At 47.4% G+C, this 26,755-nt stretch overlaps 3 protein-coding genes across 3 annotated transcripts in view; 2 read left to right on the forward strand and 1 right to left on the reverse strand.

The window, feature by feature from the left end:
• zcchc14 (zinc finger, CCHC domain containing 14) overlaps nucleotides 1-15,599 on the forward strand; it is a 41,447-nt gene extending 25,848 nt beyond the window's left edge. Inside the window, exons 6-13 of the mRNA XM_064312635.1 lie at nucleotides 237-331; nucleotides 3,257-3,302; nucleotides 5,413-5,686; nucleotides 5,927-6,015; nucleotides 7,942-8,069; nucleotides 8,787-8,930; nucleotides 9,317-10,537; nucleotides 11,927-15,599. Coding sequence (XP_064168705.1) covers nucleotides 237-331; nucleotides 3,257-3,302; nucleotides 5,413-5,686; nucleotides 5,927-6,015; nucleotides 7,942-8,069; nucleotides 8,787-8,930; nucleotides 9,317-10,537; nucleotides 11,927-11,982 — 2,053 coding nt within the window. The 3' untranslated portion in view covers nucleotides 11,983-15,599. The remainder of the gene's footprint in view (nucleotides 1-236; nucleotides 332-3,256; nucleotides 3,303-5,412; nucleotides 5,687-5,926; nucleotides 6,016-7,941; nucleotides 8,070-8,786; nucleotides 8,931-9,316; nucleotides 10,538-11,926) is intronic.
• Nucleotides 14,646-26,755, forward strand: part of LOC135241881 (NT-3 growth factor receptor-like) — a 362,434-nt gene continuing 350,324 nt past the window's right edge. The window contains exons 1-2 of the mRNA XM_064312636.1: nucleotides 14,646-14,744; nucleotides 21,705-21,783. The gene's annotated coding sequence lies outside the window, so the exon portion shown is untranslated. The remainder of the gene's footprint in view (nucleotides 14,745-21,704; nucleotides 21,784-26,755) is intronic.
• On the reverse strand, nucleotides 16,316-25,125 carry map1lc3b (microtubule-associated protein 1 light chain 3 beta). The gene is made up of 4 exons (XM_064312640.1): nucleotides 24,885-25,125; nucleotides 22,249-22,304; nucleotides 19,492-19,598; nucleotides 16,316-18,208 (listed from the first exon to the last, which is right to left on the reverse strand). Exons 1-4 carry the CDS (start codon nucleotides 24,922-24,924, stop codon nucleotides 18,034-18,036), a joined length of 378 nt encoding a protein of 125 aa, XP_064168710.1. The 5' UTR covers nucleotides 24,925-25,125; the 3' UTR covers nucleotides 16,316-18,033.

Raw genomic sequence — 26,755 nt, forward strand, 5'->3', positions numbered from 1 at the left:
GATGGGGGTGGAGCATAGCGAGTGAGGGGTGGAGCTGTATGGATGGGGGTGGAGCATAGGGAGTGAGGGGCGGAGCTGTATGGATGGGGGTGGAGCATAGCGAGTGAGGGGTGGAGCTGTATGGATGGGGGTGGAGCATAGCGAGTGAGGGGCGGAGCATGGCAGGTTGGGGCATCGGTAACCATAGAGCTGCAGTGGTCCCTGTCACCTGACCAACATCTGTTCTTGTCTGCCAGGTGCCTGACGACACTCCCGCCTCACCTTCTGAAACGTGACCAAATCAGGCAGTTCTTCAGTGTCGCCCCGGTAACCCTGCCCCCTCCCAGTGCCAGTAAGACTCCGCCCGCTCTCTTCTGACTCTTTTCTCTGTGTCTGGGAGCCTGGTCTTGTGGGCAGGGGATTTCAGTGGGGATTTATGTGGTCTGTGTGATATGTTTGTGTGGGGTGTCCTTTTTGAGCCTGAATATTCACTGTAGAATTGGGCAGTGTGTGTGTGTGTGTGTGTGTACGTGTGTGTGTGTATGTTTAATATTTGTGTTTGAGTGACAGGCACAGCACAGTGAAATATGTACTTGCCCTCAAATTTCCATTAGATGCTGTAACAAGAGCAGAGAGTCTTCAGTAAGGAAATGCATCACCATTAACGGGAAAACAGTTTGTATGTCTCCCACTACACTTAAAGTGTGGTTGCTAGCTAACTTATAGACATTGCCAGTGTGGTGGTACCAGAGACAATTAAATCAGTTTTATATTCAGTTGATTTAATTTAAGGTAAATTAAATTGAATAAAATTCTATCAAGTGGCATCTCATTTGGAAAATTAGAGTGGAGCTGGAGCTAAGCTCTTTAGAACAGGCCACAAGTGAGTGTGTGAGTGGAAGAAGCGAAAAGAAAAAAGTTTATAAATATTCTGCAGCCTGAAAAACTAAGAGACAAGATTGCCGACTCCAAGCTTGCTTCAGTTTTATGCTGCTAGTAGAGGGGAATGGGGTGAGTTCGGCCTCTGGGTGAACTTGAGCCACCTCCACGTTTCTAGGCAACCATGTGTGAAATTAGTCATTTGGCAATTCATTTAGTAACAGTTCATCATTTTACTGATTCCATGAGTAGTCATGGCAAGTGCGCTGAATTATGGGTAAGTGCATTTCAGTTTAAAAAACTGTTTTTGCCATTCCAATGGATTTTTTTTGATAGTTTGTGGTGTGATGATACCCGTGTCAGTGCAGAATTAGATAGGCTTTAATACATTACACATGCTGTGTAATGAGCTCAGCCCTTTAGCATGGCTTAATAAATTGGCTAACTTGCTGTGTTTGGAAGTTTGTTGGACTGGACGCTGTGGATAAATTGAATCATGTATAGCCTGGTGCAAGTTGAGACAGTGGCTCAAGTTATCCCCAGTCTTATGATTATTACCTTCAACTGATTTTCCATGGCTTGTATTTTCATCTACTTGGAACAAAATGAGCTGAAATATGATATTTTGCACATTACAGTGCAGAAATAATCAAGCCATGAGAGAACAAGCAGGTTTCAAATGTGTGTTCAAATCTGCAACACTTGCAGATTTGAACACATAACCCAGCAGCACAGTGGAGCTGATTAGTCATGTAACCCAGCAGCACAGTGGAGCTGATTAGTCATGTAACCCAGCAGCACAGTGGATCTGATTAGCCACATAACCCAGCAGAACAGTGGAGCTGATTAGTCATATAACCCAGCAGCACAGTGGATCTGATTAGCCACATAACCCAACAGAACAGTGGAGCTGATTAGTCATATAACCCAGCACAACAGTGGAGCTGATTAATCACATGACCCAGCACAACAGTGGAGCTGATTAATCACATGACCCAGCACAACATTGGAGCTGATTAATCACATGACCCAGCACAACATTGGAGCTGATTAGTCACATGACCCAGCACAACAGTGGAGCTGATTAATCACATGACCCAGCACAACAGTGGAGCTGATTAGTCACATGACCCAGCACAACATTGGAGCTGATTAATCACATGACCCAGCACAACAGTGGAGCTGATTAATCACATGACCCAGCACAACAGTGGAGCTGATTAATCACATGACCCAGCACAACAGTGGAGCTGATTAGTCACATGACCCAGCACAACAGTGGAGCTGATTAGTCACATGACCCAGCACAACGGTGGAGCTGATTAGTCACATGACCCAGCACAACAGTGGAGCTGATTAATCACATGACCCAGCACAACAGTGGAGCTGATTAGTCACATGATGCTAAATGTAGGCTGCTTTTTAGTTCACGTAGTCTTTTATCTTATCAAGGTCTTTTAAAATGGTGGCCTTACATCGTAAAAACTGGAAGATAAGTAGCGTAGTTTTAGTGTGAGTTGTAGTCCATTCCCTACGTAAGTGAGAAACCCCAGTAGATGCCAGTTTCCAACAGACGCCAGGGCTTACTTGCCTCGTAAGCAATTAAACGGCCAGGCTGTTCATTAAAGCTGTGCAGTTTTTATGCCAATGTAATGTTACATTCCAGTCACTTCCCAGGGACTACAGATGGAAACTAGCCTCCTTAGCTAACTCTGGAACATTTGCAGTCATGTTATTAATGTGCATTGGCCTTGTCAAATAAACTGTTAAGTCAAATTAAATTACTTTGATTGTGATGGTAGAGCAGTGAGTTTAAACATTTTCATCCTCCATCAGACACACTGGTGCACAATAATAATACAGAAAAGTGTCTTATATGGCACTTGTACTGCTGGGTCATGTGATATATCAGCTCCACTGTACTGTGAGGTCATGTGATTTATCAGCTGCACTGTACTGTGAGGTCATGTGATTTATCAGCTACACTGTACTGTGAGGTCATGTGATTTATCAGCTACACTGTACTGTGGGTCATGTGATTTATCAGCACACTGCATGGGTCATGTGATTTACTGCTACTGTGGTCATGTGAGTTTTATCAGTCCTGTCGGAGTCGTGATTTATCAGAGCCACTGTACTGCTGGGTCATGTGAGTTTTAAGCTGCACTGTACTGTGGGGTCATGTGAGTTTTGAACTCCACTGTACTGTGAGGTCATGTGAGTTTTAAACTCCACTGTACTGTGGGGTCATGTGATTTATCAGATCCACTGTACTGCGGAGTTCAGAAGATGAAGTGAAGCAGCTGGTGATGTCTGTTAAGCTTGTTGTGTGTAACCAGCTGATGATCAGCTGAATGTGTTCTACTGATGGAAACCGAAGCCTTTGCTCCCCCTACAGATCTTGCCTGTTCATTGCAGTACAGAGGAGCCAACAGCCTACCGAGGTAACATACACACGCACACACATACACAGACACACAGACACACACATACACACACACACATACACACACACACACCTGTACCTCTCATTCATCCCCCACCCTCGCCCCGCTTCGTGAGGAGCTTGGTTAGGTGGAGCACCATCTGTTTGCGAGTGATAAACAAGGCATGTAGCTTCACTGAGACCTCCACCCCCCTCTCCAAAATTCATTACTGCAGCTGAGGAAGTCCACTTCAAAGGGCTCTCAGGGTGGGGATGGTGGTTAGGCGGGGGGGGGCTCTGTTTTACAGGGCAAGAGCACACAATCCGTCAGGTGTCCGGTTTACAAATACATTACCATTGACTAATAGCCTAGAAGCTAACCACTAAGTTCTAACTGTGTGGTGGTAAGATCTAATTGCTAGGATCCAAGAATTAGGAGCTAACCTAATCAGTAGGATTTAACCACTAGGAGGTAACCGCTAGGGTTTTACTGCTGGGAGGTAACCGCTAAGAGCTAGCTGCTAAGATCAAGCCACTGGAGGATAATCTCTGGCAACTACAAGCAAATAACCGTTACCATAACAACTGTAGGGGAGGTGTGGGGTGGTCAGCACTTCTCAAAAGTGCTAAGAAGTCTGAACATTCGGATAGTAAACTATGACCTCTGGACTGTGAGGGTTTGGATCTGTTAGCGTTCAGCACTGACCCAACATTTAGCTCCAGGACTGTGGTCTGGTTTGTCCTGCTGGTGATGGAGAGCCAGGAGAAGGGAGATGAGTGCAGTGCATAATCACTGCCACGCCCAGCTTTGGGGGGTGAGGGTAGTGCTTGCCCACTCCGGGCACTATTACGGTTTCTCAACGATGGCTAGGACGCAATAGTACTTTCAGTGCACAAGTGTTTATTATTCACAGTGCAGGGTGATAACGTGCTCAGTGCCAAGTCCCCAACCCGGTCAACGTAAGTGTATTTCCCAGATACTATATACAGTACTTTGGCTTATACAGTTAGCAGTTGGCATTTGCATTGGCAGTCCACTCACCGACAGCACCACTCCAACTGAATACATTTGCTTAAATGCACCACCGATTCCCTCTCTTGAACAACAGAAACTACTCAACGGAGGAGGATACAATATAACTGAACAAAGCATGATAATAAAAGAGAAGTAAAAATAACATACACACCCTTCCCCACGTTCCTTTCCCCAGAGGGATTAAATACAGTTTTCCATTACTTACATCGGACGTCATTATTCCCTCCCTCGGGGTGGAACAGTCCCTGTTGGACGCACTGCGCTTGCATCGACACAAAACAGGCAGCTGAAAGGCAGCCTAAGCCCCAGTATCGGGTCCTTTTCGTGAACCCGTAAACGCGAGTAAATGTGGTGTGTGGTACGTTAGTTCAGTAACTTGGTGTGGAGATGTTTAAAATAAAACCAGAATACGGAATTGGAGTGTTTATAAATGTTTGCAATGCTATGATTGTGTTTACTGGGGAAACCAATGAAAATTAATGCCAGCTATGGTGTAATTTTTCTATGTTGTCGCTAAGCTAGCATGTGCACCCTCTAGCTCAGTGGTCTCCAACCCTGGTCCTGGAGAGCTACAGGGTCTGCTGGTTTTCATAGTGACTCTGCAGTTCATGAATCAATTAGAGCAGTTGATTACACAGTTAACTCAACTCACCTGGTGTCTTGGGTCTCAATTGGGTGCTGATTTTAAGGTGAAAACGAAAACCAGCAGACCCTGTAGCTCTCCAGGACCAGGATTGAGACCACTGCTCTAGCTGAACAATGCTAACAACTCTATCGGAAACCTTACTATTGTGGAATGAACTACAGTACGGCGCAGGGTTTTTACAGTGAGGTTTTATTTGGCGGTGACGGATGACTCCGTCACAATCACCATTCCACCCTTCCATTACATTACATTACATTACATTACATTCAATTACAGCCAATTAGCAGACGCTCTTATCCAGAGCAATGCACGGAAGTGGAGAATATCAGTGTTACATCTCAGGACTATCAAAACGCGATATCCTCCCTCGAGTTTACAGAGCGGGCGGGAAGGTGTCAGCCATTTTGAGAGCCCGCGGTTCTTACTGTCCTCGCCCCCGACCCCCAGGCCCATCTGCGGAGTGGCCAGCATCCAGCCGGTCATCAGCGGCCACTGCTCTCTCCAGCCCTACCCTGCCACGCCCCTCCTGCCCCCGGGGTCCGCCCCCGTCCTGCCCCTCGGCGTCGGGTCCGTGGGCGAGGGCGCCCTTTCCCAAACGCCGGGCCGGAACCCCGCCCCTCAGCCCCAGGCTGGCCCTGAGCAGAACGGGATTCTGGATTGGCTGCGCAAGCTCCGCCTCCACAAGTACTACCCGGTGTTCAAGCAGCTGACCATGGAAAAGGTGGGCCTTCATGTGGGAGGAGCCTAAGATAGGGGAGGGGCATTAAGATGTCAGTTGGGGAAGAGAAACCCATTCAGAAAATGACTTTACCTAACATAATGTGAGGGGCTAGTGTGGGGAAATGGGGGGATGCAAGTGAGCACTGAATTAGGGATCGTTCAGTTGGATGTTTTCCCTTCACCTTCCTTCCCTCTCTCTCTCTCTTTCTCGTCTCATGGCCTGCCCGTTTCCTTCCCACAGTTCCTTGCACTCACGGAGGAAGATCTGAATAAGTATGACCTCACCCAGGGGGCCAAGAAGAAGCTGAAGACCCAGCTGGAGCTGCAGAAGTGAGTCCTGCCCATGTATCCCACGATGCACTGCTGCTGTGGGAACCATTGCTTTGTTATCCCCAGAGAGCAGGGGTCAGAGACAGGAGCTAAGTCTCTAACAATGTGTGTGCGTGTGTGTACGTGTGTGTGTGTGTGTGTGTGTGCGTACGGGTGTGTGTGTGTGTGTGTATATGTGTGTGTGTGTGTGTGATAGATACAGAGTTGTCTCTGCTGGTTCCCCTGGTGCTGGCTAATAGGCAGGGGTTAGTTGTGAGAGCGTGGCGGTGAGTCAGAGGCTAGTTGGAGCAGGTTGAGTGGAGTCGATTTGCATGAGATTTCTTGCTCTGTAACGCTAGACCAACATTAGCCTAGTGCCTGCAATGCTAGCGGGGTCCGGTTTGTGTGTAATGCTGTTATACTGCATTCCTGCCCGGGCAGAATCAGACATTCTGTCTCTGGCCTCACCCCTCCTACCCTGTTCTACAGCCAATCCTGTGTCTGTATTACACTGCTTTCCTCTACGACAGCCAATCCTGTGTCTGTATTACATTGCTCTTCTCTACAACAGCCAATTCTGTGCCTGTATTACATTGATTTCCTCTATGACAGTCAATGCTGCGACTGTATACCACTGTTCTCTATGACAGCCAATCACGTGTCTGTATTTCACTGCTCTCCTCTACGACAGCCAATCCTGCGCCTGTATTTCACTGTTCTCTATGACAGCCAATCCTGCGCCAGTATTTCACTGTTCTCTATGACAGCCAATCCTGCATCTGTATTTCACTGCTCTCCTCTACGACAGCCAATCCTGCTTCTGTATTACACTGTTTTCTACAACAGCCAATCACATGTATGTATTTCACTGCTCTCTACGACAGCCAATCCTGCATCTGTATTTGACACTGCACGTGCGTTTGGTAATGAAGAAGCATAAGCGCTAGTATTTCGCTGGAAGCTCGCGGTCAGGGTGCTGTTAAACATTAACGTAAGGCATGGGATAACGGAGGGCTTAGTTGACCTGCCCTGAATGGGGATCCAGATTAGATGTACCTGGAGGGGGAGATATCGTCAGAATCCCCAGACGTCACTAATCGACCGCGCCTGTATCTGGAGACCTCTGTCTGCATCTTGGGCCGGCAGATTTACAGTTTTACTGCGGTTCCCTCTGTCTTTGGGTCAGCCCGAGCACTACATGCTGCAGGGTTAACATGTGCCCTGTTGCGCCCTCTAGCTGTCACAGTGGGTAGTGAAAGGCAGCACATTCTTTTGTTGAAATCAGATAAATAATATATTATGGTGTGCCATATTCACACTTGCTTATTTCATGCATTAAATGTTTTTTGTGCTTTATGAAGACTCTCCATTACTATATTTACAGTTGTTTTATTGATGAAAAGTTTTTAAGACAACAGGCATGTTACATATGTGGCTCAATAGTGATGTGCATAGTCATCTTACTACTTATACTTACTACTTTGTCATTCCCTCTCACAGGCAAGAAAGGGGATAATGTCACGTTATGTGTGATGAGTGGGATTGATGATGATGTCATTACCTGTGATGAGTGGGATTGGTGATGACGTCATTGTCTGTGATGAGTGGGATTGGTGATGATGTCATTACCTGTGATGAGTGGGATTGGCGTTGATGTCATTACCTGCGTGAGTGGGATTGGTGATGACGTCATTGTCTGTGATGAGTGGGATTGGTGATGATGTCATTACCTGTGATGAGTGGGATTGGTGATGACGTCATTGTCTGTGATGAGTGGGATTGGTGATGATGTCATTACCTGTGATGAGTGGGATTGGCGTTGATGTCATTACCTGTGATTAGTGGGATTGGTGGAGGTGTTATTTTAGGTGCTGAACAGGGTTTGTGATGATGCTATTCTCCGTGCTGGATTAGATTGCTAATGATGTCATTGTCTTCCTTGTCCAGTCGGGAGAAGTCTGGAGAAAAGAAGTACGTGGTGTCACAGTTCCCAGGGTCCTGCGGTGGGGTTGCCCGGGTTACGCCTTCCAGTCACATCAGCCCCGTGACGCCAGTCCACACCACCAGCAGCACAGGTAATCTACAGCACAGGTAACACAGGTGACTGACACAGCTTAGACATGTAACCTACATCATGGGTGTACCACACACCAGCAGAGTAGGTCATCCTGAACGTGGGTAGTAACTGCACACGTGGAATACTAGACCAGCACAGGTAGTTCTGAAGCTTATGTGAGAACACAGCCCAGTTTGTTGTTATCAGTCGTCAGCCAACAGCTGTAGTACAAATACTCATGTTCCGTGTGTGTCTGTGTGTGTCTGTATGTGGGTTTGTGTGTCTGTGTGTGTGTGTCTGTGTGTGTGTGTCTGTGGGTGCATTGTGTTTGTGTGTTTATGTTCTGTGTGTGTGGATGTTTATGTTCTGTGTTTGTCTGTGTGTGTCTGTATGTGTGTTTGTGTGTGTGTGTCTGTGGTGTCATTGTGTTGTGTGTGTTGGTGTTCTGTAGTTGGGGTTGTGTATGTGTTGATGTGTTGTGTGTCTGGTATTGTTGTATGTGTCTGTGTTTGTCTGTGGTGTCTGTAGTGTGGTGTTGTGTGTCTGTGCTGTGTGTGTGTGTTGTGCTTGTGTGGTGTGTCTGTGGGTGTCTGTGATTGTGTTGTTGTGTGTGTTTATGTTCTGTGTGTGTGTGGAGTGTTTTGTGTGCGTGTGTTTGTCTGTGTGTGTCTGTATGTGGGTTTGTGTGTGTGTGTGTGCGTGTCTGTGTATGTGTCTGTGCGTGTGTGTGTGTCAGAGCTGCGTGTAGAGGTGGAGACCGGCCCTCTCTCGTTCCCGCGCGACAGCAGCTCTTCCTCGGGGTACTGCAGCTCTCCCTCCAGCCCCATGGCCCCCCTGTCCCGGGACGACGCTTACGAGAGAGCCAAAGACCTCCACAGAAGTAAGGACCTGCCAGTCGCTATGCCAACTTTCCGTGCCCCCCGTGGCTCCTCTGTGTGGTTGTAGACCCGCCATCTAAGACTGGATTCTTTCATTTGATTGGTTCCCGTTTCTGCTCTGTAGCTGGGAGGTGACTGGTTGCTCTTTCTGCTTGAAAGGACTGTGGTTATGTTTGAGGAAGAGCTGTAGATTGAGAATGACTGTTTCCCAGCTGACCAATAGCGTGTTAGTATTCAAAATCAGGGGGCGGGGCTGATGGGTCCAGGCCTGTCGGTACGTGAGAGGAGACTCTGTGTGTCAGGTGCTGAGCGCAGTTCCTGTTAAAGCCACAGGGGGCGCCGAAGGGGTTTCGGGCACGCGGTTTCAGTTCTGCCTCCTTCCCACTAGGGCCGGAGTCCAGTTCGGATGTGGGGGAGAAGGACCGCTCCTGCGTTCTGCTGAACCACACCATGCCGGCCGGACCCAGCCGCCCCACCGCCCAGGTTCTGCCGGTGCAGAACGACCCCTCCCCCTCGCCCTCCCCCTACCACCTGCCCCTGCTCTCCCCCACCCGCATCCTGAGCTCCCCCCGTAAGCCCCGCCCCCCGCCCCCTCCCCCGCTCACGCCCCTCCTGTCCTCTCTGTGCGTGGACGAGCGGGCCAAGCCGCCGGGACCGGGCGGGGCCGTGAGGCTGGAGGGGCGCTTCCTCGGCCTCAGCGTGGAGGTGGCCCCGCCCGGCCTGCAGGACGGCTCTGGCCCCGCCCACCAGGGGCCCCTGGCCGCGCTGCTGTCCCCGCCGGGGCCCATGGTGGAGACCAGCGTGGCCCTCACCACCACCTCCAACACCCTGCATCACGTCACGCACCCCCCTCTGCAGCTGCAGCTGTCCCCCTCCCTGCCCCCCGACCCCGCCCACCGCGCCCAGCACTACGCCCACTCCCGGCCGGGCGGCTTCCTCCCGTCGGCCAGCGGCGTCCCCATGGCGACGGTCAGCAGCGTCCCCATGGCGACGGTCTGCAGCATCTCCGCGGCGACGGCCAGCAGCAGCGTCCCCATGGCGACGGTGCCCGGCAACACCTACTGCGTGAGCAGCGGCGCCGTGGCGGCGGCCGGCGCGGCCCCTCCCAGCTCCAGCCCCGGCCCTGGCCCCGGCCCCGGGGCGGACGGCGCGCAGGCGAACGCGGCGTCCGTCTGCGTCTGCAGCTCCTGCGGCTGCAGCGGAAACTGCGGCTCCTACAGCGCGCTGCCCGCCAGCTACGCCGGCTACTTCCAGCACCCCTTCTCCGGCCCGCCCGTCTTCACGCTCGGGCCCCTCCTGCACCTCAGCCCCCGCCTGGCCGGCCCCCACCACCCCCAGCAGCACAGCGTTTCGGCCGCGCCCTTCTCCTACCCCCTGGTGGCCCCGCCCCTCTACAGCGGCAGCCTGCCCCACGAGACGCAGCCCGGCTTCGTCCTGCCGCCCATGCAGGGCTTCCTCGGGGGCGGGGCCGGCGTGTACCAGCCCCAGGGCATGCTGGGAAACGGCAGCTCGGGGCACAAGAAGGCGGGGATCATGTCTTGCTACAACTGTGGAGTGAGCGGCCATCGGGCGCAGGACTGCAAGCAGCCGCCCATGGACTCACAACAAGGTACTGCGAAAGGGATTATGGGTAACAGACATGTAACAGCAGTAATTGAGGGATTATGGGTAGCAGGTGTGTAACAGCAGTAATAGAGGGATTATGGGTAGCAGGTGTGTAACAGCAGTAATAGAGGGATTATGGGTAGCAGGTGTGTAACAGCAGTAATAGAGGGATTATGGGTAGCAGGTGTGTAACAGCAGTAATAGAGGGATTATGGGTAGCAGGTGTGTAACAGCAGTAATAGAGGGATTATGGGTAGCAGGTTGTAACAGCAGTAATAGAGGGATATGGGTAGCAGGTGTGTAACAGCAGTAATAGAGGGATTATGGGTAGCAGGTGTGTAACAGCAGTAATAGAGGGATTATGGGTAGCAGGTGTGTAACAGCAGTAATTGAGGGATTATGGGTAGCAGGTGTGTAACAGCAGTAATAGAGGGATTATGGTAGCAGGTGGTAACAGCAGTAATGAGGGATATGGGTAGCAGGTTGTAACAGCCATAATAGAGGGATTATGGGTAGCAGGTGTGTAACAGCAGTAATAGAGGGATTATGGGTAGCAGGTGTGTAACAGCAGTAATAGAGGGATTATGGGTAACAGACATGTAACAGCAGTAATTGAGGGATTATGGGTAGCAGGTGTGTAACAGCAGTAATAGAGGGATTATGGGTAGTAGGTGTGTAACAGCAATAATAGAGGGATTATGGGTAGCAGGTGTGTAACAGCAGTAATAGAGGGATTATGGGTAGCAGGTGTGTAACAGCAGTAATAGAGGATATGGGTAGCAGGTGTGTAACAGCAGTATAGAGGGATTATGGGTACAGGTGTGTAACAGCAGTAATAGAGGGATTATTGGTAGCAGGTGTTAACAGCAGTAATAGAGGGATTATGGGTAGCAGGTGTGTAACAGCAGTAATAGAGGGATTATGGGTAGCAGGTGTGTAACAGCAGTAATAGAGGGATTATGGGTAGCAGGTGTGTAACAGCAGTAATAGAGGGATTATGGGTAGCAGGTGTGTAACAGCAGTAATAGAGGGATTATGGGTAGCAGGTGTGTAACAGCAGTAATAGAGGGATTATGGGTAGCAGGTGTGTAACAGCAGTAATAGAGGGATTATGGGTAGCAGGTGTGTAACAGCAGTAATAGAGGGATTATGGGTAGCAGGTGTGTAACAGCAGTAATAGAGGGATTATGATATTAGGCATGGAACAGCAATAACAGAGGGGTTATTGGTAGCAAGCCTGTAACAACTACTGATTCATGAAAGTTAGCCAGTTGTCCTACAAATGCATTATGTCAGTGTTGACCTCCAGTGTTGATTGGCCATATTGACCAGTAAAAGTGATTTATTTTCAGTATGACCAAATATAACGGTGATTTTGGATGTTGTGTTTCAGGAACATTTCGGCTGAAGTACGCACCCCCATCAGATGGTCAGGATTCGGGGGACTAGGCGGTATTCTGTTGCCCTCCTGCCCCAACCCCCACGCCACAGTTTGTGTCTCATCCCCCTGAGCTGCTGTGAGTGGGGGGGGGGGAGGGGGGTCACCCTGTTCACATGGGTGTTGGATCAAATCTGAGAAACTCAAAAAAGTGGTCAGAACTCACGCATAGACGCGCTGAGAGAGGGGTACACCTACGGAGGTGTATGTGAATGTGTGTGTATCAGTTACGGCATTTGTACAATTACGTGTGTGTGTGTGTGTGTGTGTGTGTGTGTGTGTGAGTTTGCGTGTGTAGTGAGGCTTCCCTCTCCTCGCCCAGTGCGATGACCTTTGACCCCGCTCAGGAAATCTCTCGATGTCAATATCAGAGCAATCAAACAAACAAGATGGCCGATCAGAGCAATCGAACAAACAAGATGGCCGATCAGAGCAATCGAACAAACAAGATGGCCGATCGGAGCAATCGAACAGACAAGATGGCCGCCGGGAGCGCGCGCTCCTGCGAAGCAGCCCAGCCGGTGCCCCGCCCTGGTGACGGAAAGCGCACTGGCGCTCGGCGGCGAGAACGCAGCGCGCGCACTCCTTCCCCACAGACAACGGCAGTCCGCGCCTGCGGGCATTGTCCAGCTACATCCCAAAGACTCCCCCCCCGCCGGTTCGGGACAGCGGTGCTTTCCGGGCTCCCCCTTTCGAGTCACGCTACAGCCGTCTTTCACACGGCGCTTTTTCTACGACGATGAACTTCACCTTCCCGCGGGCGCGCTGCGGCGATCCCGCCCCCTTTTCCCCACACGCAGGGGAAGGCCGCCGCAAAACGTTAGAGACGAGCGTGAGCCTTAAATGGCCGTTCCCTGAAGTGAGCGAGGCTTACGCAGGTGCGCGGTGTGTGAGGAGGGACGGGACGAACGAGGAAACCAGCACCGCCTGATACAAAATGGCGCCCGCAACAGTAGGCGCTCATAATGCTGCCGGATGGAATTTTTGTGCAAATATCTTCTCATCTGTTTCATAGTTGTTTTTTTTTTGTTTTTGTTTTTTATAACTAAGAGACATTTTAATCTTGTTAAAAATGTGAAACAATCTGGGACCTCTTTTTCATGAGGGAAAAGATGCCAGAGTTTCATAATGCTATGATTGTATACTGTATGATGTCTTTTGTTGGCCATTTTGTATTGTGTAGTGTCCTTATTTTACGTCTGCGGCCATCTTGTCTTTACTCTCTGAAGTCTATGACTTGTGTAATAATCTCACAGGGAGTCATATCTCACAAAGTGAGGATGAGGAGTAGAAAAGGGTGAGGAGAAAGAGCAGGAGGAAAGGTACTCCTGGCCTGGTGTTGGGGCAGGGGTTCAAAGGAAAAGCTCCTACCCCCTTCCCTACCCCCAAAACTATTGTAGATAAAGGAGTTGACCAGAAAAAAAAAAACTGGTACTGATGGTGGTGAGCCTCTGGTCCTCCTGATTCTGTTCCAAATAGGGTGATTTTGTTATGTGATGCAAGTCTGTCTTCCTCCAACGGGCCACAGAGCAGTGCAGTGCATTGTGGTCCTTGTGGTTTTAAGTTCTCTTGGATCTGTGTCTTTATGCACTGACCTACATTAAGGTCTCTGGGTTAATGCACACCTGCACAGACGCTAACGCTAATGCAACAGGGCAATGGCCACATTATAGGAAGTCAGAAGTCACATGACTGGAAGTCACATTTGCCTAGGTCTGGAAGGGCAAGCCCAGAATGTCCCCTGTGAGGGTACTCATACTAATGAACATGCCGGACTCAGTACCAGCATTTAATGTGCAATGCAAAACTGCTGCAAACAATCAAACCAGAGGCAGCTGGACTAGATTTTCTAGTGCTGATGACACTAAAGGGACAGGAGTGACATGAGGAAGGAAAGACGAGAAGGAGAATTTTCAGCCTCTGAAACAGGTCTGCTAGGGTCTTCCATTTCTAGAGGAGGGCTCCCCCTAGAGGAGAACTCCTCCCCCTACACACTATGCTCACTTTGCCACGTGCCTCTCCTGTTTTTCATGCCTAAAGGCTTACATAACACACCATATATTTGCCCTGCTTGTAGTTACTCTTGAGCTCTGAATGTCAGCACGTCTTGGTGAGCAGCCATTGGTTGTTTTCTCTCTGCCCCACGGAGTAGGGGTGGGGACAGGAAGAGGCCTCTGGGTCTTAGTGAGTTTGTTGGTGTTTTGAGCCCTCAGCTTTGACTTCCAATTTTTTTTTAGAAACAAAAGATACAAGAGGGCATGGGAGAGTGAGTGAGATAATTAAATCAAATTAGTTTACTACCCCGTCTCCCCGATCCCCTTCTCTGATTGGATCATTTAGTTCCATTGACTGAAGTGGCCAACATGCCTGAAACAGGAGGGTGTGGAAATAACACGGGTAAGAAAGTAAAGGGAGTCCAGGTGTCTCTGACCTCACACAGTGCAGCCTGCTTTCTTCATTGCCAGTATTGTGCCCAGGTCTGTATTACTGTGTTAACACAGCAGTTGCCAGTGTTCCTACTGCACAGCACAGCACAGCACAGTGTAAATACAGAAGTGCCTGTGTAGGAGTCTGGACTGTGCCATACAGTAGTTACGTTCCTAATGCAATTTCAAGGCGAATTTTCAGGGGAATGCGAAAAAAACAGTTCTCTTGCGCCAAACACACGTGTTTCAAATTACTTTTCCTGGCGTAACAATAACAGGCCGCACCTACTGCAGTCAGTAATTACGTGACTAATCATTTTCACACGTGAGAAAACGTCAAAGACGGGGTAAGTTTTGAGCAAACTGAAACTGTTTCCATTTGCCTTACTGTTTATTTATAGCAATCTTTTTGCATTTAGCCAACCTGTCAAAACTAGCGTTGAGTCGTAACAGTGCTATTTTCTTGGCACGTTAAAGATAATTGTAAACCGACATTCACACGTAGCTAGCGAAAACGCAACCGGTGTAGATGCCTCGCGGGCTCTTTGGACAAAGTCTCGATCATCTTCTCACCCAGTCACCTCGAGGTAGCAACGCTCGGCACGCGCGTGGCGTGTCAATTTTGTATAATAGTGTTTTCAATATCTGGCGTTTTAAACAGTCCGACGTGAGTTTGAATGAGGAACTTGAGACTTGGAACCTCTCGTTTCAGATTTAATTATTTTCAGTCAGGTTGCATGTAGCCTTCTATTGCTTTTTGTGCATTAAATACAAGTTTTTAAGCGATAACATGCAGCTGATTTGAAGTGTAAATCTTTTGTATTTTATTACTCAATGTTCAAACAAAATGTTTGTTTTTATATATTGTACAAAAAAAGTAAGAAAAAAAAATTAAATGCTGAAAAATATTCCTCTGGAGTTCAGTTAATTTGTGTTTCTGGCATGCAATTTAGAAGGGACAAACACCATCCAGGGGAAGGGCACACCTGTATTGTCAGTTATTTAAATGGCGTTCCCTTTTAAAAAAATCATTAAATACATTCTGTTCCACAAGTATTCTATAGTGAAGGAATGGTGTCGGTAGCAGTTTGGATGTTGTCGAATCCCATCTGTCTCTGTGTTTAACTGCCTGTGAATTTTTCAGGGTATAGCTCCTCCATATTTCTGTGCCGTCTTTGCACCATAAAATTGTGTACACTCCACTGCTTACACAGTCATATGTCTTTTTTTCAACACCATTATTTTAAGTGCTATGCACTGCACCCCATTGTCCTGAACAGCATGAGCACTGGACTGAGCCAGGCTTTCTGGATGGACAGATTTAACGGTCGGGGTGACGGAGGTCGGATTTATGTCAACAGTGTGCACAGCCACTGACCTTCATGTGATCCTTACCAACCCGCTGACTGGAATGAGCCATTTTTTCCCCCAAATCTGCACAGATGTCATGTAAATCCCTCCTCGCGGAACAAACTCTGCATGCTCAGTCGGGACTGGTTTCAGGAGGTGTGTCTGAGGTCGGCGCAGACTCTGCAGCAGAGCTGGCTAATGTTGGGCGCGCTGTTGGGTACTGCAGATTCTGGCCTGTCACCAAGCCTTAAGCCCAGCGTACCACTGCCACCGTGTCAGACCCCGATCTGTCCATTTACAATCCAGCTTCTGCCCGTGCTGCACTGCACTACAGTATCCAGGATATATGTCCGTTATATGAGACTCTGTGATCCATATTACAATACCTGATCACACAACGGAGAGAGATTGGTAATCACACACCACTACAGCCATGCAATAGCACCCTCTTTAGTCTGTGGACTAATACTATTGTGAAATAACAGATGGTTGGACCTGAAGGGAAACCATAGATGAAAGAGGAGACCAAGGCAAGGACACACAAGAAGCACGCAAGCCACACGAGGACTTTAATATGTATATGAGCTTCTGTTTATTCCTTAAAATACCGGCATAAATACAAGAGAGAGAGAGAAAGGCTTGTGTAATATTGCTGTGGATGTGAAGGTGGGAGAGGCGAGCCCTGTGCACGGTGGCGCGACGGGGGCGGAGAGGAGAGCTCTCTCCCTCCGCTTTCACACTCACTCGTTCACATCTGTCCTTTTAGATACGCGTTTCACACCACAGTCGTAGCATACAGTTGTCTTATTATCGGGGAGGGGAGGGGGGAAACAGTAATACGAACGGAAACAAAGACAAAGCTTTTAGCAAAGCCAAAGGGTGGAAGGCATGGAAAGAGGTGAGGTTCTTCTGAATACCGACAGAAGGAGGGGGGGGGGGACAGAGCAGAACACAGAAGAGGTGTAAAAAATAACCCGAATAAACAATTAGAATATTCTAGAAGCGCACAAGAGCCAGGAGCAAGGAGGGTTCTGATCGGCTGTGGTCCAGTTCCTCTAACCAGCCCAGAGACTCCTTGCTGGGAAGAGAGCGGACAAAATGGTGGGGCGTGTGCACCGGGATCCGGCCTGGTTAGAACCCGACAACAGCAACCTCACTGCCCCCCACACTCCTAGAAGTTGCCTTTTTAATTTTTTTAAAACTTTTTTTTTTTTTTTTTAACAAGCAGTTCCACTCGCATTCTCAATGTACTGTACTTGTCCGATTTGTATACTATATACATTTTCTTGCTTCTCTAACTCTACAGTCTAGCAGATGGTCAGTAGCACTAATTTCACCCATAATTCCACACCGTGTCCAGAGTTCCACATTCCTAGCGTGTGGTGTGGAGGAAATCGGGAGGTGACCGAGGCAGATAAAAACCTATCTTTAAAATTAGTTTCTTTCAATGAGCTAAAAAGCGACCGACAACACAAACCCGTTAAAAGAAAGAGAAGGGACCGACAGAGGGGGAAAGGAAAGAGGCTGAGAGTTGCCAAGCTATTTACTGATAGTCAAATCGGGCAGTGCAAATCATGCTGTGGATAAACGGTGCCAGCAGCCAATCAGATTCCCTCCACGAAGCGGCCAATGAGCTCGTTGGTGCGTCTCGGCTGCTGGAGCACCATAGAGCCCCCTCCACTGGCGTGGTACAAAGGCGGCACTAGCAGCGTCGTCTGTGCCAGAACAGGCACTCAATGTCGGTTTTAGTTTAATTTTAACCAAACCCCTTACTCTTGAATGTGTCAGCAGTGATGTCATTTCCCCCCATCATCCTAAAATGCAGTGTAATCAGTTTAGCAACTCAGCTAGAGAGAGAGAGAGGAGAGAGAGACAGAAAGAAGGCGGCAGGAAGTCTTTCTTCTGATGATATTGTTTAGTTCCAGCTGGACTCTGGATAAAACAAACATCGCTAAAGCCTCACTTGGGCATGCTTGGGGCCCCAATCCAACTTATCCACAAAAAAAAAAAAAAAAAAAGACAAACATAATCAAACCCTCATCCCTTCTCAGAGATGTAAGCTGAGCAGCGGGACTGGGTGGGAGGGGCCATGAAGGACCATTATCCGAAGGGGGGGGGGGAGATGTCATCTGATTGGCTCCTATTGTTGTCTTATTTTGGGATGGGGGATGGGGTGTGGGTGAGATTTGGGAATGGGAACAGGTCTGTCGTTAGAAACGGGGATGGGAGTTCTGGCGATGACCGATACGGGGCGTTATGGGGGTGGGAGTGGGGGGTGGAGGGGTGTTACAGGTCGATCTCTGCCCCAAACGTCTCCTGCGAAGCGTAGACCATGTAGAGGAAGCCGTCCCCATCCTTCTCCCTCTCGTACACCTCGGAGATGGCCGTGGACACGGACACCATGCTGTGCCCGTTCACCAGCAGGAAGAAGGCCTGGTTTGAGTTCAGCTGCAGGCGCCTCCTGGTGGCCAAAGACGGAACAGCATTCAGAAGCTCTCAAATCACACCGACTCAAGCAAGTCACCAAAGCATGTCCGAATTTGGCTCTAATAGGTTCCTTTTTTTGGAGACGAACATCAGTGAAGCTGCATGCTGCTAAGTCTTTAACCTGAAACCCTGTCAGGCGTTTAGCTCCAGCTATGCGTGATGTTCCTGAACATATGCTGTAAAACTTCCAATTAGTAGCCCCGGGTTTAATCGCTAACCACACAAAGCCCCAGTGTTTGCTGGAGACTGGCGTTTGTCGCGTTTCTCACTTTCCAGTAGCCTTCACCTCATTCTAAAACTGGGCTACTGGTATTGGAAACTACCAGGGTCTACATGCAGCCTTTCAGTCATGCCTCAAGTCATGATAAAGACTGAGCCCTGGAAATGGGCTCCCTGTACATGTACAGTGATGGCCTACAGGTAGCCTACTTATCCATTTGTGCTATTCTTTTTTCCCCCTTCCTTTTGCACGTTCACACTGTTCCAAAGTGCCTCGGTGCAGCTTCCACTGAATGTTCTTCAGCATGCTTGACAAAATCTAATTTTAATTTAATTTCAAAATGTCTCTGGAGCCATACTCATCTGTAAGCTAGCTACCATATGTTAGATGAGCAGGTGTGGGATTCTGACAGATTGCTTCCCTGTTGCCAGGGTGATGCATTTTTTGCTACCTGCCATTTATTTTTTGCTTTTGGTTTTTAGTTTATGCTTCCGGCTATTAGGAGACTGGCTCTTTTTAAAAGACTTGCTGTCTAATGTTGGTTTCATGAGATTTGAGTTGAACACTTACAGATGTTGGGCTAACTTTTTAGTCTTTGTGTGATGTATATAAAAACCATACAGAACTGATAGCTCATGAACAGAGGCAGGCGGAGGTACAGGAGATTCACGCGTATGATGCCAGGCCAAATCAACCCACACCCCCCCCCCCCCCTCTTTTCTTGCCAATCCCTTCAGTAGATGAGGGACAGTGTAGAAAATGAATCAATCGTGCCAAAGCATGCAATGCTGCAGCTGCTTCTTCTCACCCAACCCTAGGTGATGCTAACGCTAATTACGCTAGCCCCCACTTGGGCTAATGGCCACAATCGGCACTGGCACATTAGGGACTGGATCCCGTGTCGTGGGGCCCACTCAAACAGGAGAGCAGTGCCTCGATGGGAAGGGCCGACCAGCAGAATGTCAGATCGGCACGTGACTGTGACCATGACTGTCCTAACCGTGGCGCGGACCGCGAGGCGATGCGGTCAACCGTACCTGATGATTTTGATCAGCTCGCTCATGTTGACGTGGTCGGGAACCAGGAACTTTGTCTTGTCCAGGATGGGCAGCTGCTTCTCACCCTTGTACCTCTCGATGATCACCTGTAAATGGGACACGCGTTGCTCAGTGACCATACCGGGACACCCCTGAAAACCAGCACCCGCATCCCAGTGACCTCATCTTGGTTAGCATTGGTTTCCGCCTTGCTACACTCCCATGAATGCCATTTTTGCCCAGTTTCTTTCTCACTGTGGAGTCATGAACACTGACTTTAGCTGAGGCTAGATGGGCATGCAGTTCTTTGGATGTTCTCCTGGAATCTTTTATGACTTCCTGGATGAGTTGTCACTGCGTCCAAGGGGAAATTTTGGCTGGCCAGAAATAACTGATAAGATTCACCACTGTTCCAAGTGTTCTCCATTTGGAAATAAAGGCTCTCACTAAGTCCCAGAACCTTAGAAATGGCTATGTAACCCTTTCCAAACTAATATTTCAATGACATTTTTTTCTCATCTCTTCTGGAATTTCCTTTCACCATGGCATAGTGTGCTTGTAGAAACTTTGTGGTGACTACTTTACTCTGATGGTAAGGGTCAATATGAGTGGGGTTTAAATTCAACGGGGCTGGCCCCAATCAAGCCTGTCTGTTTTCAATCAGCTGAATCTAATCGTAAATTAAATTTTGTTAAATGAGTAACTAAGTGGGCAATTACTTTTTCACATGAGTAATATGGGTGTTTCATAACTTTTTTCATCAAATAAATGAAACGATATTTTAAAAAATGTTTCATGTTTACTCAGTGTCCCTGTATCTAATATTACATTTTGTCTAAAGATCTGAAACCATTCAGTGTGATGCATATGCAATAATAGGGGAAAATAGAGAAGATTGAATACTTTTTCACAGCACTTTACTTACTGGTGTCGGAGTGTAGCACAGTGGGTAGGGAACTAGACTTGTAACCGAAAGGTCGCAGGTTCGATTCCCGGGTAGGACACTGCCGTTGTACCCTTGAGCAAGGTACTTAACCTGCATTGCTTCAGTATATATCCAGCTGTATAAATGGATACAATGTAAAATGCTATGTAAAAGTTGTGTAAGTCGCTCTGGATAAGAGCGTCTGCTAAATGCCTGTAATGTAATGTAATGTGTCAAACCGGAAGTAAACTGTTTCGCTCCATTAAGCCTAATGGGTATGTGAGTCTTAACCCTGTTTTCATATTCTTGCATTAGTTAAGCATGTATGGAGAAAGAAGAATGAAAGGAGCCCAGGAGATCTGGTCAGCATATAGACCATCCGTGCGGAATCTGACCCTGTATTGCCTAACCACTGTATGGGCCCTCGTTCTAGTGCATTTAACTCAGTCATGTGTGCGACTGATTCAGCGATGAGAGAGCGATAAGGTTCTACTCATCATCTCACAAAACACGAGTAGAGATCAGTTCTCGCCATTAACATCACTGTTCCGTATCGTAGCAGATTAACAGTGCTTAACACAATCGCATATTCATTATCGGACAGGATATTAATCGCAGCACCACAGGTAAAGTACAAGTGCAACAGCAGCCCCCCCCCACACCAGGGAACTGAACATCTCCCATCACCCTGATCACTGAGAAACCAAGAACGACGGTGAATTATCACCCAGCCCCTCTACAGGCACAGTTCAGAGCCCTTTGAGTCAGAAACAACTACAGTGGTCACGGAAGTCAAGCTGTCTGCAGGTATACAGCTAATGTAATGGGCTGGCTGGCTAACACATCTCAAAACCTGAAATTAGATTAGTGGCACAGATTCACCCATTCCGAAGGTGTACTGCAGCTTCTGACTAATCGGCTTCACTGCAGTTATCTACAGTTATTAAGTAGTATCCATTATTTAATGAATCCCTTCAAATTATGGTTTGAAGACTAATTTCACCATGAATTTTACACACCATCTGCGTACCACGAGTACAGGCATTTCCCCAGGCCTGGCCTATGCAATTGCCCATATAAAAAGAAGAGAGATACAAGGAAGTCCTTGCAATCAATGTTCTGCTAATTCGTATTACATTTCAGTCCAGTGCTATTTACATTTCAGTCCTTTGGCATGAGGTCCTGTGTTTGTGTGATGCAGAGTATTTGTAGCACTGAGCCTTATTGCAAGTGACAGATCTGTTTCCTTTCCTTTCCCCTTCCCGCCCCCACCCCCAATGGCCACTAGGGACAGGAACCTGAGTAGAGTGGAACACCCATCCACAGTGGTGACCATGGCGACAGTGGAACTCCGAGGTCTTTGGCAGGTCAGGAAATTCTGTTTTTTGGAACCAAGTGGCTTTTCATACACTTAACATACACACACAAACACACTTTGTCTCTCCCTCTCTTTCGCACACATATTGAGTTAGGGTGTATACATCTCATCCAGCGCTCCCCCCCCCACCTTACCCTTCCTCCCCCCTGGGCAGCAGCTGTGAAGTTGGTGTGAAACTGGATCCTATTAAGACTTGCTTGGGTGACAATCTGGATTGTTTGCCCTGCTACTGCATTCATTCTGAAGGATGCACCTCCTGTCCCAGCTGGCCATTCCCATAATCCTCTCTGCTGGTATAATGTATTATGCGGATGTCTACATCCACAGCATAGCCAACAGCAAGTATCCATCTCTCCCGCTCCCACTCCACCCCCCACAAACACACACACACACACACCAGCGCACGCATAGACACACACACACACACACACACACAGACTGAGGTGATACTCACAGGGATCTTGTTGGGGTGCTGTTCTCGGATGAGTCGGACATCGTCCACTCGCTGTTCTGTGAAACCCAAGCCAGAAGGGACAGTAATGAGGGTGGAGGGTGGAGGGTGGACTGGGTATATTTAGCAGAGCACTTCATCACTGACACGTGCATCGCTGAGCTGTCACCGGGGCGATGACACTGTAGATCCAGTGACTGACCTGGGGCCAGCTGGCCCAAATTTAATTCTGACTGTTCTCACTGTGCAAAAGACATGGGACACTGAGCCAGGGACAGTCATAGCTTATATGAACCCCCCCCCCCCACCACCATCCCCCAACCTTCAACTCTCCAACTCTCTTCACTCACTAGCAGCTAAATCCTATCCTGGTGCTTTTAATTATGTCTCTGCTGTGGAAAACTTCACTAACTGTAATGGAATGTTAAAAAAAAAAAATGGATAAAAAGGCCAGTCTGTGTTAATGTCCTTTATATAAGAAAGGGATGGCAAAGCAAAGTTACTCTACAGTAACGTTATCTCTCAGCAGGTGTATTAACCGGCCCTGCCCAAAGTCTTCACTGAGGACTATGACTTTTAGGTCTGATTCCAAAGCAACGGTCACCATAGCACCCGATAAGACTCCGTACTCTTTGACCACAGCGTACAGAAACCCTGGCACGAACCGCCGTAATAGATCACGCGGTAGGTACCGGGTATCGACCGCTTATGTTATGAAAATCCCCTCCCCCCCCCATAACTCTTCTCAGAAACTGGTAAAGAGCGGGTGTTTCTATTTTGTTTATAAGGCGCTTCCATGGTCGACCGGTTTGAAAACAAAACGTTTTCTATACTAAACGTACGTGTATATTTAATTAACTTCAGAAAAGTTTTGAATTAACAATTTTTCTAAGGGATACAAGACTGCTTTTGTTCGCCATTTTCCAGCCTAACGGGGTAATGAGCACAGCAGGAAAGTGAACAAGGAAGCGTTTTGTCCACCTGAGGATCAACGGCTGTGAATAGTAACAGCGACTCAGCAGTTAGCAGCGGGGTCAGTGAAAATGTTGTCAGCCGTCACCATAATAATTACTCCCAAATAATCCATCCAAACGGACAAGACATTAACAATAAAGGGACGGTGCATGAGATGTACGAAACCCAAGTGGGGTTTATAGAAGTCCCTCCTCAAGTGAGTAAGAAGGAGTTTTAAGGAGCACTTTACTCCAAGCTCAGCAGAACTCCTAGCCAAGGCACATATTCTACTGAACGCTCCTGAAACAATAGACGAGTGACAATGCAGGTTACACTAGACAAGGACGCAATCAAGCATTGTTTCTGTGACTTGAGTGGAGACGCACAAATAAGACACATAAGTAACTGTCTCCGCACATGTCAGCTACTGGTAAGTCACATCCTCGTGCGCAACAATTGCGCAATTTGGTAACTTTTAGGTCAACAAAACGGAAGTCGGTTATTTTGGTTTAGAAAACAAGGAGGTGCCTGGACTATAAACCTTAGGGGAAATCCAGTGTCCAGTCACTAAAGCGCACGTTTACATAAGCTGTAATTAAATAAAAATGGTTAAGTTAAAGGTGACCAGCAGTAGGTTTAATAGGTTTTCTTTCTAAAAAAAAACGCAACTGACAATGGCAGTAGTTTCCGGTAACGTTTGAAAACTCCCCCCACACAACCGCATGCGTATGTGCCGTCCCTTTGTGTTTTATCTGCACGGTAAGTTATTCATTGTAGCCATGAGTAAATATGTTTGGGATGAGGGGACATGTACAGCTAGAATACATTATGCTCCAAATCATTTGAACATACACCTCTCGGCCTATTATAGCAACGAGATGTAAAGCTGGGTGGTGAATATAGTGTCACGCTGCCTTTAGTTAGTTTAATCTAAAAAGGGTCTTAAACGAGCCTTACTGCGACCATTGTAGTCATTTTCCCCAAGCACTCTTTCTGCTAACCTCGGCAGTCTCTCCCATCCCCCAATCCTGCAGCGCACTTCGCCTGCATTGGGAGAGCGATTTGTAGCGACTTGTTTTTATTAGCGTCTGCTTTGACAAACAAACTGAAGCACACAACGGAAACCCTCAGTCCGTTGATAAATTTTAGCTGCGACATACTGCGGTTCTATCGACAGCGATAAAAAATTGCTGTCGCAAATGTTATTGTTTGCAATATCCTGGTTACATAATAGACCTGGCCACTCTAAAATAGGCTAAAAACAAGGACACTTTTATGAGCGACTAGACATCACCCAAATTATTTTTCGTAGCTAACTTACATAATTAGTCTTTCGATATGACGCGGGCCTATTTTGGAGCAAAGAAAAGTCTACCCCCCGTAGCCTACACAATCGGCAAGACTGTATTTCATAATCTGTTTAGTGAACTGAGCAGGACAGCTAGCTGTCGAGCTGCTTCTGATCCCAAGTTTAGCTAGCTAGCTAGCTAGCTTCTTAGCTGCAGCACAAACTTGAAAGAAAAATGATCACTGTCTTATCCTTATGTGTTAAAACGACAATGGTAAAACTCCCAACAAATGATCTGACTTGATTACACGACAAAACACATGGTTGCAAGGCATTCTGGTACAACTGTTAAGTATGTAGACAATTCAATGTGGAAAAATACTGTATCGATACCTACCAAATGTCCTCCTTTGTTTAAACGTCTTTTCTGAAGGCATATTTCTCGGAGGTCAAACAGCTTCGTTTTAAGGCAAATACGCCTATTACTGATTAACGACAGCAGTCTCGGATAATACTTAAATACTGAACAAGTTTATGTTGAAATCGCAATATTTTAAAAACAATATTAGCGGCCTATGTCCTGTACGTTTCTGGTTCTCTCCCTTTCTAAAGCTGTCTGTGAAGTCCACCTTAACTAGCAAAACAAACCAGTCAGCTGACCTCTGACGTCATGGGGATAAGGTGTCGGTCGGGACGTTTTGTGTCAGTGGGGCAATCTGTTACGACAGTGTTGGAATATTTGCTACGATACAGTACTTGAGTGAATATGACATCGGCTTGTAATATCAGAAAATATTGTGTGACTAGTCTTGTAAGAAGAATATGAACAGCTGTCGTCACAGCTAATCTCTTCTGCACTCTGAACACATCCGGGAGATCAAGAAAACCGTTCAGGCAAGACGGTCAGGAGACAGAAAACGTGACCAAAACGCTAAAATACGCGCTGTCATGTTTTCTCAGTTGCGTTTGAAAAACGTACCATCACAGACAAGAGGAACAGACGGAGTTTGAGGAAAAACTGAACCTCGAGACTGGCAGGCAGTTATTTGCATAGGATAATCTGGGTTTTCAACATAGGGTCTGCGAACCCCTGGGATTCTCGAACGTACTGTAGATGGTTGCTGGCCAGGTTTAATATGCAGTCACTATATGGACAAACTGGGGAAAATATTGCTATATATTGAAATATATTCCTCCCAAAAAAGGAAGAAAAATTACAGTACAGACCAAAAGTATTAGGCCACCTGGGGTTTAAAAAGATAAACTAGGTAGAATAGAATTTAGTTGATATATGCCCATTTATTGAATAATAAACCAAAGTATAACATTTTTAAAAAATTCTACCCAAAATAACACAAAAAGATGAGTTTTACTTAAAAACAATCTTAGACACAACTTTCCTCAAAATAGCCTCCTTTGGCTTTAATTACTTAAATTATTGCAAGTCTATCCAGCCATTTTGCAAAATGGGAAGTGAAGGGATAGATAAATTGACTGAAATCTTGTCTACCTTAATTTATTTTTAAACCACAGATTGCCTAATACCATTGGCCTGTAGTGTAAGTAAAATAGGCACTTAAGTTCCAAGAAATGTGTCAAAGGAGTTTGGCTTTATGCGTGTGTGTGTGTGTGTGTGTGTATGGGTGACAAATTAAAGGAAAAACCAACATCAAGTGACTTAGTACTTGGTTAGGTGGCCACCAGAACAGCTTCAGTGTGCCTTGTCATAGATTCTAGAAGTCTCTGGAACTCTACTGGAGGGCTGGAACACCATTCTTCCAAAAGATATTCCCTCATTTGGTGTTTGGAGATGATGGTAATGGAGTGCACTGTCTAACACGTTGGTCCTAAATCCCCCATAGGTACTCAATTGGCTTGAGATCTGGTGACTGCGAAGGCCATAGCATAGGATTCACATTATTTTAATATTCATCAAATCATTCAGTGACCCACCGTGCCCTATGGATGGGGGGGGATTGTCATCCTGGAAGAGACCACTCCCATCAGGATATAAATATTTCATCATAGGATAAAGGTGATCACTCATCATAACTTGATTTACAATTGATTTGATTTGCAGTGACCATTCCCTCTAAGGGGACAAGTGGACCCAAACCCTGCCAGGAAAATGCCCCCCACAGCATAACAGAGTCACCGGTCTCCCTTGCTGTAGGGGCATTGAGGCCTGTATCGTTGTCTTGGTGTATGCCACACATGCACTAACCCACTTGTCGAGAATATAGTGAAGGAGAACTCATCTGACCACAT

Source organism: Anguilla rostrata, chromosome 16, assembly GCF_018555375.3.
Source record: "Anguilla rostrata isolate EN2019 chromosome 16, ASM1855537v3, whole genome shotgun sequence".
NCBI classification, from domain to species: Eukaryota; Metazoa; Chordata; class Actinopteri; order Anguilliformes; family Anguillidae; genus Anguilla; species Anguilla rostrata.

What these genes read in the sequence shown, in the direction of transcription:
- map1lc3b (XM_064312640.1), bottom strand. Translation starts at nt 24,924, where the DNA reads ATGCCTTCAGAAAAGACGTTTAAACAAAGGAGGACATTTG. An exon ending in TAAACAAAGGAGGACATTTG is followed by an intron (nt 22,305 to 24,884) that starts GTAGGTATCGAT and finishes TGGGTTTCACAG; the next exon opens with AACAGCGAGTGGACGATGTC. An exon ending in AGCACCCCAACAAGATCCCT is followed by an intron (nt 19,599 to 22,248) that starts GTGAGTATCACC and finishes TCCCATTTACAG; the next exon opens with GTGATCATCGAGAGGTACAA.